This window comes from Mauremys reevesii, linkage group 2 (genome assembly GCF_016161935.1).
Source record: "Mauremys reevesii isolate NIE-2019 linkage group 2, ASM1616193v1, whole genome shotgun sequence".
NCBI classification, from domain to species: Eukaryota; Metazoa; Chordata; order Testudines; family Geoemydidae; genus Mauremys; species Mauremys reevesii.
In genome coordinates, this window is record NC_052624.1 from 33,495,884 (window position 1) to 33,508,688 (window position 12,805).

The 12,805-nt window shown below is 41.1% G+C and overlaps 2 protein-coding genes across 10 annotated transcripts in view; one reads left to right on the top strand and one right to left on the bottom strand.

Annotated features, from left to right (window-relative positions):
- The window catches only part of PDSS1 (decaprenyl diphosphate synthase subunit 1), a 43,170-nt gene extending 35,607 nt beyond the window's left edge, over positions 1 to 7,563 (bottom strand). For 2 of the 7 annotated variants that reach the window (XM_039521840.1, XM_039521839.1), the window contains exons 1-4: positions 7,059 to 7,517; positions 3,359 to 3,423; positions 2,354 to 2,477; positions 1,779 to 1,909 (exon numbers count right to left, since the gene is read on the bottom strand). In XM_039521840.1, coding sequence (XP_039377774.1) covers positions 1,779 to 1,909; positions 2,354 to 2,477; positions 3,359 to 3,423; positions 7,059 to 7,364 — 626 coding nt within the window. In that variant the 5' untranslated portion in view covers positions 7,365 to 7,517. Of the gene's footprint in view, positions 1 to 1,778; positions 1,910 to 2,353; positions 2,478 to 3,358; positions 3,424 to 4,910; positions 5,819 to 6,465; positions 6,888 to 7,058 lie in introns of those variants that run through there. The other 5 variants (XM_039521837.1, XM_039521842.1, XM_039521841.1 and 2 more) reach the window with 5 other exon arrangements.
- Positions 7,564 to 12,805, top strand: part of LOC120396763 (protein adenylyltransferase SelO-like) — a 44,414-nt gene continuing 39,172 nt past the window's right edge. For 2 of the 3 annotated variants that reach the window (XM_039521821.1, XM_039521823.1), the window contains exons 1-6: positions 7,564 to 8,301; positions 9,833 to 9,951; positions 10,161 to 10,289; positions 10,702 to 10,766; positions 10,878 to 10,934; positions 11,033 to 11,131. In XM_039521821.1, the coding sequence (XP_039377755.1) occupies positions 8,085 to 8,301; positions 9,833 to 9,951; positions 10,161 to 10,289; positions 10,702 to 10,766; positions 10,878 to 10,934; positions 11,033 to 11,131 (686 nt within the window). In that variant the 5' untranslated portion in view covers positions 7,564 to 8,084. Of the gene's footprint in view, positions 8,302 to 9,466; positions 9,528 to 9,832; positions 9,952 to 10,160; positions 10,290 to 10,701; positions 10,767 to 10,877; positions 10,935 to 11,032; positions 11,132 to 12,805 lie in introns of those variants that run through there. The other variant, XM_039521822.1, reaches the window with a different exon arrangement.

Consider the following 12,805-nt stretch of genomic DNA (forward strand, 5'->3'; position numbering starts at 1 on the left):
ATTGCATAGTACTTGGATTATGAGGTCGCAGAGTCAGTGTTGCATTGCTGAATCACCTGCACTGAGATTGGATTATAGTGAGAAAGGTGTGTGCAGTTCCCTTCCCACTGTCTTGTCCATGCAAGCCCATGTGCCGTACAGAAATTGCAACAAGCAGGATAAACATGGATTAAGTTCGGCGGGCCTTTTTCTAGCGAATGCTGTTGACACTTTATGGTTCCTTCATATTTCCAGTTACTTCTGGAAGAGCAATTAGAAACTATACCTCCAAGGGAAAAAAGGAGGCTGATATACTGAGAGAAGTGCCAGACCAGCCAGAGAAAAGTATGCCAAGCACCAAGGTGGTCACCAACCAGGGTGGATTATAAATAAATAAACAAACAAAAATCGGATTTTTTTTTTAATAAAATGCTTTTTGAGGAAAAAACTTATCTAAAGATCGTTTTAATTAAGACACATTATAGCTCAAATATATCTCATCATGGAATAGGGATTAGAAATTCTAATTCTATAGTATGAGACAATATATTCACATGATGTTTAAGAAAAGTTTTGTAAAATGACTTCCAATAGTTCATGGATTAGGGATCTAATCTTATGGGATTCCAGGGGCTTCTATATAGCTTATTTAGGTTAATCTTTCTATCTACCCAATGGGACTCAGTGCTCAGTCTAGAAGATACCATCAGAGATGCTTAGTTTTGCAGTTCTCCAACTGTGGATTTGTGTCTCCAGAGATAACATGCTTGTTAACAGCAAAAATGTTTTAAAATAAATATGTAGAGGTGAGAAATAACAGACCTCAACCCTATTGTCCCTTTGCAAATTCGTGTACACAGAGTCAATCCCTTACCTCTCTCTAAAAGTACAAAGTTTCAAAAAGTTCCATGAATAGAAGACTGTTGGGGGTGGAATAGACCTGGACAAGAAGTCTAGAGATAAATGTGAGAAGCGAGAGACATATGCTTGTTTTGTTAAAATATTATAGGTTTGTTGTTGAAGAAAAAAAACCAGAATACTTAACATTGTTTTAGTTAACTAAAACAACAATTTAAATGTCTGTCTGGTGATGTTCTCCTCCTAATACAGCATGGCAAGAAAACCCTCCAAATATTAATGATTAAACTGTTGAAGTGGAGATAGTTCCCAGTGATTTCATAAATATCTGCTTCAATTACTTTTGGTAAATGAAATAACCAATCATTCATTTTCTGATATAGCTGTAAAACGAATCTGAAAAGTTTTCAAAATAAATCATTGTTTATAAATGTATAGTGTGTACCTTCTAAAAATGAAACCTACATCTATCTCTGAGTTGTGAGGAATATGTATTAAGGTTATAACAACCAACAGGAATGCACTTTTATGTAGAAAACCATGATTAAATCGAGTTTGGGTGAAGTGTAAACTGGTTCACTGGGTGGTATGTGTGGTAACAAACTATTTATATTACAAGATATGACTATGACCAAAGTCTTCACAAATATCAGAACTGGGGATTCTCTCTTTCCCTTCCATAACTACAACCGTACATTTCACAATTCTATTGGAAAAGTTCACCAAAACTGTTTATGCAGTTCCACAATACAGATCATTGTTTTGTGAGTGTAAAATGTACTTAATGGTACAAAATAAAATTGAAGTTTCATGGGTCACCTTATTGTTTTGATGAAGTCACTAGACAAATTTTGTTAAATTTTAAAGAATGACAGACCTGAAAAATCTTACTTAGAGTTTCTATTTGTCCATACCAATATATTTCAAGACCAGGGACTCACCCGGAGTTATTATGGTGAATATTGCACGCCCTTGCCATTAGCACCACAATCATTGGTCGAAAGGCTTTTCCTTTTCCATCAAAGTAATATTCACACATTTCTCCAAGTTCTGCTGTAGATACAAGTAATTCCTATAAACAGAACAATGTATTACTTTCAAAGATACATAATCAACCTGGATTACAGGTTAGGAACATGCGTTCAAATCCTCTTAGCTAGTTGTTTGGTTTTTCTCCCTCCAATTTACGTTGGAATTGGTTTTAAGACTATTCTTAAGACTATTCCTCATAACAACTTGGGGAAAAAAAGATTAAGAACAGTGAAGTACTCTAGATAGTGGAAACAGAGTCATTTTTCTGCTTCCATCAGTTACGCAACAATTTCCTCTTCCCCTTCATTTTAGATTTAGAGGAGATCACGTGACAGCAATACACGTAGACTATCAAGAGAAATCTTCCTTCAGTTACTTTGCTTAGAGTTTTGGTAAACTTTAAAGGGAACCCGATGGTTGCATTTAACTGTTTTCAATGTCAGAATCATTACATTGTCCTAAAGCATTCACCAAAACCTCCTACCTTTTTAATATCCTCATACAGATTCTTCAAGTCTTTCCTACCAAGTTTAAAAGGATCCTTGATTTTTTCATCAGTAACTGTTTTACTACAGCTGCATGGTCGTGAGGTTGTTGTATGATGAAACCTGGCAATAGTATGATCCAAAAGAAGTAAGACTGTTAAAAATGGCTTTTTTTCTGACTTTACACAACAGAAAATTCATGAAGGCTCTTGCCTCCCCAAAAATACTTTCAGACAGCACAGTGAGGCATTTAGCATGGCTACATGTCAGGATATGTTAAATGTGATACAGATTTTAGAGTGATGTGTAAAATGCAGCATTTGGGTTGGGGTGACGGGCATGAATGAATGATGAATGAAACTAGGGAGGACTTTTTTAGCAATGCAATTTGTTTTTCTTTCCTTGACAGCCAATTTGAAGGTGTAGTCAACACCTGCAATTTGGTGTCAACAGACTGACTTTACCATCCTTTTTTTCTTAAGAAAGTGGTTTCTATTTTGGAGTTGAATATACTCTACACTCTATGCAGCTAGTCAATCTGGCCAACCATGTCTACATCAAATTCAGTCCTCCAGGTAGGACAGAGGCTGAGCAATAAAAAGAGTCTGAGCTTCTTTCTGGATATGCCAGGATCGATAGGGAATGAGCCTAATTTCCTTGAGGATCCCAGAGATCCACTGAATTTGAGGGTTATACCCACACACTAGGTTTCCTCCATTTCAACCTCAGGACATTACCTGAGCTTTTTTCATTGCTGCAAGTTTTTCATGATGGGAGCATTTCAGTCTACCTGCATGCCACATCAACAGAAAATGTAATATGACCTATATATTAAATTGGTCTTGTACACACTAGGGTGAATAATCTCATTTTACAGTCTGTTTTAGTAACCAAAGCATTACAGTGTAAAATCCACAACTTCACATATGCAATCTACCTAATATAATTACTTCTTTACCTACCGTACTTTCGTTGTTACCTAGCAATATGGAGCTTCAACTTACCGCAAAAATATACTACGAATTTTTGGAAATGACAAAACTGAACTTCTCCCCAGAAAATAATGCATCTGCAGAAAGAAAAGACTACTTTTACTTTGAAATCAAAATCTTTAAATTCAGTGGAACTATATGATCATTAATACTTGTTCATTAATATTTTGTTCCAGTATTTCCTCATGTAGATAGAGAGTTGTAAAACCCAGTGCAAAGGTAGTATCGCAATTGTTTTCTTACATGATGTGGTAAGTACATATATATTGCCAGTTAACTACTTACTTGATAAGCTGACTCCTGGCACACAGGAATGCTGAACTTATTCCTTCTAGTCACTAGGAAGAGCCAAGGAGGCACCTTTTATCTAATTGATATCTGAAAGCTGTACTAGCAAGACCCAGTTTGTGCACTCAGGGGAGGCAAAGTCTCCTTGCAATGGCTCATTATCTTGCCAGTAGATTTGGGTTGAGCTGCCAAAGGACAAGAGCTGCTGGCATGATCCATGTTGGTACATCTCTACCCGATATAATGCGACCCAATATAACACGAATTCGGATATAACGCAGTAAAACAGTGCTTGGGGGGGTAGGGGTTGCACACTCCAGTGGATCAAAGCAAGTTCGATATAATGCGGTTTCACCTATAATGTGGTAAGATTTTTTGGCTCCCGAGGACAGCGTTATATCGAGGTAGAGGTGTATTTCCAGGAACTACTACACTAATTAAAAAAAAAAAAAAGTGTGCATCCTCTGCTTTCCCCTAAAGAGGTTTTAAATCAGCATGCCTCCTACCGTAGTCCCTTGTGCACAGGAAGGCCTGGTCTACACTGGGGGAGGACGGGGAATCGATCTAAGTTATGCAACTTCAGCTACGTCAATAACGTAGCTGAAGTTGACGTACTTAGATCTTCACTGCTGTAAGTCGATGGCTGACGCTCCCCCATCGACTCCGCCTGTGCCTCTGGCTCCAGTGGAGTACCGGAGTTGACTGAAGAGCGCTCGGCTGTCGATTTATCATGTCTTCACTAGACATGACAAATCGACCCCCGCTGATCGATCGCTTTGGAGGTAAGTGTAGACATGCCCTAAGAAAGAATACTGCACAGGCACCAAACCCTCACCATCTACCCACCCTTCCTGGAAAAGTTAAAAGATAAAGAAGTCAGGCCTAGACAAGAAGTGAACATTCAAATCAGCACAATTCCCACTAAAGATCAAAATACTAATGCCACAGGACTCGCTGTGAATCCTGCCCCTCCATAAGGGCATTTGCAAATAAAGTTGCAGCAGCTAGAGCTGCTACTATGACATATCCATGATTTCAGTCTCTTTCAGTGGACATCTGGTGTCCCATCTCCTAAGTGCCACAAAATGTCTGATGAGAAAAGTTTGCTTCCCTAGCCCCACAAATTGCACTTTAGGAACAATGCATGTAGCTAATTACTTAAGTGTTTTCCTCAAAATGCAGCATCAGATTCAGTGACTATTTGGTGGTTTATATGAGAAACTGAGGCACTGGAGGCAATTTTTTATTTTATTTTTTAACCTCAGGTCACACATACCAATCAATCAATACAGCCAGCATTTCTTAGTGCAGGTAAAGCCAACAACTTGACCTTTGAGAGACAGATCTAAAACACAACCATAATTAAACAAACAAACAAAAAACCCTCTCTCATTTTGACTACAACAAATGTGAAAACTGTATTTTCTTGCCAAACAAACTCAAATTATAGGTGGTAATGAAAACACTGGTTAATTAGCCTAGTTCTCCTAACACAACTATAGGAAAACCTTTTAGGGTCTTCCCCCACAATAAAACAAGTCCCGAACCCATAAAGACTTTAATTTAGCATGAGTAGTCTTGTTTCAGGGCATAGTAAGGAGGATCAAGGACGAGGGGAAATGAAAATCTCCCATCCCTTTGCACGGAAAGAAAAGCTGAGAGAATCTTAATTCAGGCTGTGATTGCAGTGGGACTACTCATGCTTAAAGTTTAGTATGTATGTTTGCAAGACCGGGACCTTTGCATTTGTGTCTAATCTATTAAACTACTTTAAAAACAATCAGTCTAGTTTTATATTAATTATAGATGTAAGAAATAAATTCCACTCGTTCTGAATGCCAGAAACACTTTTTTTTTTTTTTAAATAAATACAGTTTGCTTCTGCATTTCCACCTTTATTGAATTCTGGTCTATCTCAATTTACACATTTAGTTAAAGTGATCAACAGTGTCTTGAGGTATGTCTACACTTATGGCAGCATGTAGAGTACAAGAGACTGCATGCCCAGCTAGCACGGGTGAGGCACCACTAAAGCGACAAGAATGCAGACATGCCTAGAGTATATATATACCCTATGTGATTCTCTACACACCCAAGCAGTACTTCCCACATCTACACTGCTATTTTTAGCAGTGTAGTGTCCCACTTCCAGAGCCTTAACCCACCGCAGCCTTTCCATAAGGGAAAGGCTCTGGCAACTCTCTGCTGCCAGAGCCTTTCCCTGCTGCTTTCCTGCTTTGCCTGGGGTGTGTAGCTACACATACCCTACATGCCTCTGCCAGTGTAGACAAGGCCTTAGATTCTGGTTACTTCACCAAGACCCCTGCTGAAATACAGATACCAGCAAACAGACCATTTACTTCATCAGTTCTGTGTAACTCTAATCACACCCTCATATATTCACAAAAGTAATAAAAAAACAAATCAAACATGTATTTCGGTCACTGCACAGTATTTAAAATCTAAACAGTCATAAGGCAAACAAAAAATGTCATTACCAAACCAAGTCTTATGACATTCTCTAATTACCCTTGAAACTTTTTTTAAGCAAATGAAAGGGACACTAGCAGATTGCTTTTTAAAGAAGTTTCTTAGAAACTAATATTACATTAAAATTAAAACTAATTTAAAACTTCTAATTTCTCTCACTTGAGCACTGAAACTACATTAGTCACTTTTTTCAATCAATTTCACTTTCAGGCATTACTACAATTAAGCATATATGCAGTGCAATAATGCAGGGGAATGTTAATTTGTTAAAATGTATTAAATTTTCATTATCTCTCAATACAATCAATTATAAATAATTCTGTAAGTACAGAAAGACCTACATTTTGGGCCAGAAGTAAAGTAGTAGTAGGAAGCTACTTTCACGTGGAAGGTTACAGCCCATCCATTTTGAGGGCTTTTAGGCCTGGAAGCTATCTGCAGTTCCTTGTGGGTACAACAGAAGCTGTCAGATGACTGACTGGGCAGCATTCTCCCAGAAAAGGTGAGGGCTTGAGATTACCATGTTCTATAACTGTGGTTCACAAACAGCATATTTCTGCACACGTTCACATGTCTTTCACCGACTGCAAACATACCCACCACCCTGGTACCCAGCCCTCACATACCAACCCCCACTCTGAACATCCCTGCCTCTGTACCGTATAAAACATTTAAATAGTCCCTTCTCCTTCTGAACCCCGTAGACATACCACCCATGTCCCCTGCATTCCACATGCTCCTCCCCTTGCACTTCCTGCCCCCAGCCTACCTGCCCAGTACCCCTCGCACCCCATGGGCCCCTCAACCCGGTGCCCCTCGCACCCCCATGACCCACACGCTCCGTAGCCCGGCGCCCCTCCCACCACATGCCCCACCCCGCGGTTCCCATTCATTCCCTGTGACCTCTAGTTGCCCGCAGCCCCGGCTCGCTCACCTCGGCTGCCCCCACGGCCCAGCCCGCCCGGGACCCGGAGCCGAGTCGCGGCCCGGCGGCCTCCAGCAGGCTCCGGAGGCAGCCGAACGCGGGCGCCCGGGAGAAGCAGCAGCGCCGCCACCACAAGGCCATGGCGTCTCCCAGCGACGCTGCCGCCCACTCCGCCTCCCGGCCCCGCCGCGACCCGGAAACGCTGCTCCGCCGCCGCCCTTTCCCCCGCGGGCAGGTCCGGGCAGGGCGCAGCCGGGGGAGGGGTGGCGCCGTGGCGGGGATACGTGGGGAGGGTGAGGGGCAGCCAGGCCCCATCTACAGCCCTACGGGGAGCCGCCCACCCCTGCGCCCTCGGCCCCTGCAGCCAAGGGGGTCCCCGGAAAAAGCCACCGCCCAGCCCGGGGTAGCCGCACGGGGGTCCGGCCGGGCAGAGCGCCCGGGGCGGGGCGGGGGCAGACAGATACTTCCTTGGCGTGACAGGACGTAGCAGCGCAGCCAGAGCGTAGCCCCGTTTTGGCAGGGCTTGTGGCTGCCGCCTTCCCGTCTGTGAGCCCTCCCGCACCCTGGCCTGGGAGCGAGTCACACACGCCGCGCGGGCGCGATGTCTGGTTTCCGGACCGAGCCTGAAGGCTGTGCTGGGTCATGCAGCTGAGCCCGGTGGGGTGGTCAGGCCGTCAGGTTTTGTAAATGTTTTTGGAGAACCTTCTCCAGGCCAGGCCGTTTCCGGCACAACCACGTCACCTGACAACCAGTTCTGAGCAGTTCGGGAAAACCCTTTCAGAACAATAGGCAACTTGCCACTGTAGAATAGATGGGGCTAGAGAGATGAAGAGGGAGGGAAGAAAATATCTCTAACTTATAAATTAATTAATATATTAGAAGGGACCATTGTGATCATCTAGTGTGACTTTAATGAGCTGTTTCCCTGGCTGAAGGATCTTTCCTGCAGAAGAAGAGCCTCGGTCACGTTGCTACTGTTTTGACTCCTGGGTCTGTACTGACTGACAATCTTTAAAGCAAAGTTCCAGTGTCAGTATGTTCAGGCACCATGGAGTCCCCTGGTTGCTCACCTGGGTGGTGGTGCTGATCTGTCAGGCTGGATGCTGCCTCCTGGATTCCATTGGTGCAGCAGGGAGTTTCAGCCATGTGCATCCTTTCAGCAATAAATCAAACCTTGACCAAGGTTATTGTGAAAGAAAAAGAAAAACAAATAATTTTAGTGTGTGGAGCCTTTCTTCAGAAAGCCTCATAGGTACATTATATATTGCACAAATATTTTTGTTTGATGGACTGTGCTCTTTGTTAAAATGCTTATTAAATTTGCCTGCAGCTTTATTTGGAAAGAACTGGATTTGGTAGTTAGGGAGAGACCGCGTCAAGCTCATGTACTACTTTAAAAATTACAACCAATATTGTCCACAGCAAGCTATTTACTCCTTTTATCTTTGTATTAGAGATTTGTAGCTGTGTTAAACAATACCACTTATCCAGTGAAGGGCCAGGGCTGTCCCAGTTGTGTATTAATGCAAAATTGGGCGTGTCTACAGGATTGCATGCAATAATATATTGTAACATTGAACTGCAGGGGTAACCTACTCGGATACTAAAATTGCATGTGATTGTAAAAAAACCCAACAAAAGTGCACTTTTTGACAGCCACCCAAAACAGATTTTTCAGTGGCGGTATTTGAATAACACTTCTAGAAACAAATATCAAGAGTTATAAATATTTTATTAACAATCACTGTATATTGCTTGTGAAAATGTCTATTAGGAAATTTAAAATGGTTACATTTAGCAAAGGATTGTTAAATTACTGTAGCAAAAATTCATGGAAAATGTTAGATTACTTTTAACACTAGTTTGTTGTCATAAAACATGCTATTCCTGCACTTCTGTCTCTAGCCAGGAGTGGACACTATTCTGCAGCAAGAGCCATAGACTATGGGCCCTGCTATGACTGCTTTGCACTACACAAAGCAGTCTTACAGTTGGCTAACTGGCTATCTGGGGATCACTCTTGCACAGGGGAATCTCCAGATCAGTATTCTGGCTGTATGCCACCTTAGCACCTATGCTTATAGACTCTATAAGGGGCTTCAATTGTGTTGCTTCATTGCATAGGGGACTTTGATTGTGGGGGAAAGAGGGTGTGGTTACACTTGGGGAATTCCTGGCAGCTGGAATGGCCTTTTAGGGCAAAGAAAAACCCATGGTTGGCCCATACCAGCCCACTCAGGCTCGCGGGACTCAGGCTATGGGGCTGTTTTATTGCTGTATATATTTGCAGGCTCATGCTTGAGCCTAAGATCTAGGACCCTGCAGGGTGGGAGGGTCCCAGAGGTTGGGCTGCAGCCCAGTTCCAGGAGTGTACACAGCAATGCAGATGCCGCGCAGCCAGAGCCCAAGTCAGCTGGCAAGGGCCAGGAACGGGTTTTTCTTTGATGTGTAGACATACCCTTAGTGGCCATTACGACGGTGTGCAAGTTGTAGCAGCCCTGAGGCTGTTCTAAATTGCATGGGGGGGAGGGGAGGCAAATTGACCACCAGTTGACCCCAGATTTGTTTTGCAGGGCATAAGTAGTATAAACTACTTGTCTGCTTTACACTGTAGACAGATGAGGACCCAGCCCTTACTGTCTAAAATATGGATACATTTCAGTTCTGTTATTTATTTGGCCCTGTGTTTTCTATTTTTATTTTGACTTTAGGGGAAATAATATATCTATAATAATGTGGTTAATTCATAACATTTTTTAAAAGGTTCATTGGATTTTTTACAGCTACGCTGCCTGTTGATGCTATTCCAGAAAACTCAATTCGTAAAGTACGAGACTGCATTTTTTCAGTAGCCTACCCTACTCCTTTTATATCCAGAGTTGTTCTTGTAGCAGTTTCAAAGGTTAGATTTTATTTATTTCTTAGAATATAGTGTTCCTGTTTTATTAATATGTATCTTTAAAATTAATAGAAAAATGTGAACACAAAATGTATTATGTATATCATGCACCTTCATTTTAGTGGTGTCTCTTATTAACTCAAAGAATAGCATGAACAAAATCTCACTGCCATCGGAACTTCGGTAACGTTTACATAATTTCTGCTTTTCAGGATGTTCTGGAAGGTATTTTGGACCTTGATGTATCTGTCAAAGAAACAGATGATTTTCTCCAGCTTGTCAGTGGTGGGAAAGTGGTTTTAGGGTCTATTCCTCTGGCCCATAGGTATGGAGGCCATCAGGTAACAATACCTGTTCTTCCACATGATAATATGCATTTATGTGCTGACCTTTACCATTTGAATTATATCTTGAGAATCTGTAAAAAACTCAGTGCTCATTGAGGGCTAGATTGTAATTTTACATTCTGTCTTGTATAAGGGGCAACAGGCAGAAAAGGGAGGGAATTGTAAATCTTGGTTAGTTTCCTCCTGTGAGTAAACCCATTGACTTCAGTAAATCTTCAACAGTAAGCAAACAATAAGCATGTGCAGGATTATGTTGAAACATGTTTGTGGAATCAATCCCTTAATGATTACCTGAGCATTATTTGTATCATATAGGTCATGTTAAGATATTTGTTAATGATGTCCCAACATGTAAATGATAGCAAGAAGAAAATGACTTCATTTTTTAAATTTCTGTTCTTGTTAGTTTGGTAGTTGGGCAGGTCAGCTGGGTGATGGAAGAGCCCACTTGATTGGAGTGTACACAAACAGGTACAGCATGCTTTATTTTAAAATAATCATATAGCTCTTTATGTTCCCTAATATTTGGTTGACATGTGGATATCCCAGTATGTATCATAAATACTACTATTGTTTTTGTAGGTATGGTGAGAGATGGGAATTACAGTTGAAAGGTTCAGGAAAAACTCCATATTCAAGGTACAGTACAGTTAATTCACACAGACAGAAGTTTGATGTTTTCTCTACATATTTTAAAACAGAAGACAAAATATTCCCAATCCATTTGTTCTCTGTAGAAATGGTGATGGAAGAGCTGTGCTTCGCTCCTCTGTGCGAGAATTTTTGTGCAGTGAGGCCATGCACTACCTTGGAATTCCTACAAGCAGAGCAGCTAGGTATTACCCATCTTTTCTCTTTTGCAACCTTCAAGTTTATGGAAACTATGAAGTTGAGTTTTGGGATTGGGCTTTTTTGGCTTGAGCTATGCATCAGTGAAGTGGAGTAGCTAATCTCTTAGAGAGAGATTTTTTCTAAATGCAGAGTTACAACTAGTGCCAAAATATACCCCTCCATTTTTTGAGATTGGTAAAACTGCTTAATGAATGCTAGGTTTGAGAATTTTCATTACAAATTAATTCGCTTCTGCCTTTGAAGTAATTTGCAAATACATTTTTGTTGATGCTACTATTTGCTATAATTTTTCTCTGTTATGGGATGAACAGCTGTGCATAGATACAAGGGAGGGTGAGAGAGGGTTGTGTTTTAAAGGGACACCATCAACTTGATATCTACTCAGTTCTCAAAAATGAGTTAAAATTAATTTGAGAATTGACACCTGCCACTAACTTCCCCTTCCATTGTCTGGTATTACTATCACAATTTCTATATAATTTTTTTTTTTTTACTCTTGCCTGTTGCTGTATGAAAGACCTGCACAAGGAGCAGGGTGAACTAACTGACTCAGATCCTGATCCTATAAGTAATATGCCCCCACTGTATGTATATGAGTAGTCAGTGGGACTACTCATGCATAAAATAAGCACCTGTGTAAGTCCTTGCAGGATCAGAGCCTAAATCACTACGCATAAAAAAAGGTGAAAATGACAATCTGCAAATATTATCATATACACAAAGTAAACAAGATGTCTCTGGTTAAAATTGTGACATTTATTATGTGTTCCATGTTAGTTGGTCATGTCTGGGGGCTCATGTTTCAGAGTCCACAGAAAGTAAACATTCTGCAGCAAATGCATTGTATTCAGCTGTCTCAATGCAAACTCTTGGGGTTTCTACCGTTGCAGAGTGCCTGCGAATCTCTCTAGCATTAGTTTTAACACATTTGCTCTGCTGGAGTGCAATGTTTGTAAATAACATGTTGGAAGGTCTGTTCACTCATTTCAGCAAAAGGTCCCAAAGTGTCAGTAATTGATGCAAACCCACAAATCTTTGTGGACATCAGTGTGAGAGCCTATGGCAAGGTTATGTCCTTCCTTTACTGTTGTCTTGACAAATTGTTCACTTCAGAGATACTATCAAACATTATTCCTTAACTGTGTATTAATTCTGCTGTGTAGAAAATATTCCTTAGCCCACTATACTTGGCAAGTTGGTAAAGTGTCACTGAAATGATTGTATAAGGCTGTTCTGTAGACTCGTTCCACCAGACTTGTTTTACAAAGTTTTTACTTGAAGAAACCTCGCTGATATCCATATTCTTCCCAATAGGGAACTGTTATCTCAACAATTTTAATTCATTTACAAAGTTCTTGCTGAGTCTTGACAGAAATGTGGGAAAGGGCCATATAACTCAGCCAAGAAGAGCATCCGACAGGTGGGTTCATGCCGTTAACTTCACGTGCTATGTTCCCAACTGGAAGTTGCAGACTACATCTGCAGCAGTGCCGGATGAAGAAAATATCATATTCAAATATCATCTGCAGTCATATTCTGGGGCTTCTAATTGGGAAAACAACACATGAAGTTAGTGGGGTGAACCCACCTGTAGGGTGATCTTTATTTTTAATAAGGATTCAGGGTGAAATTCACCTTACCTATATACAGCCTCAATA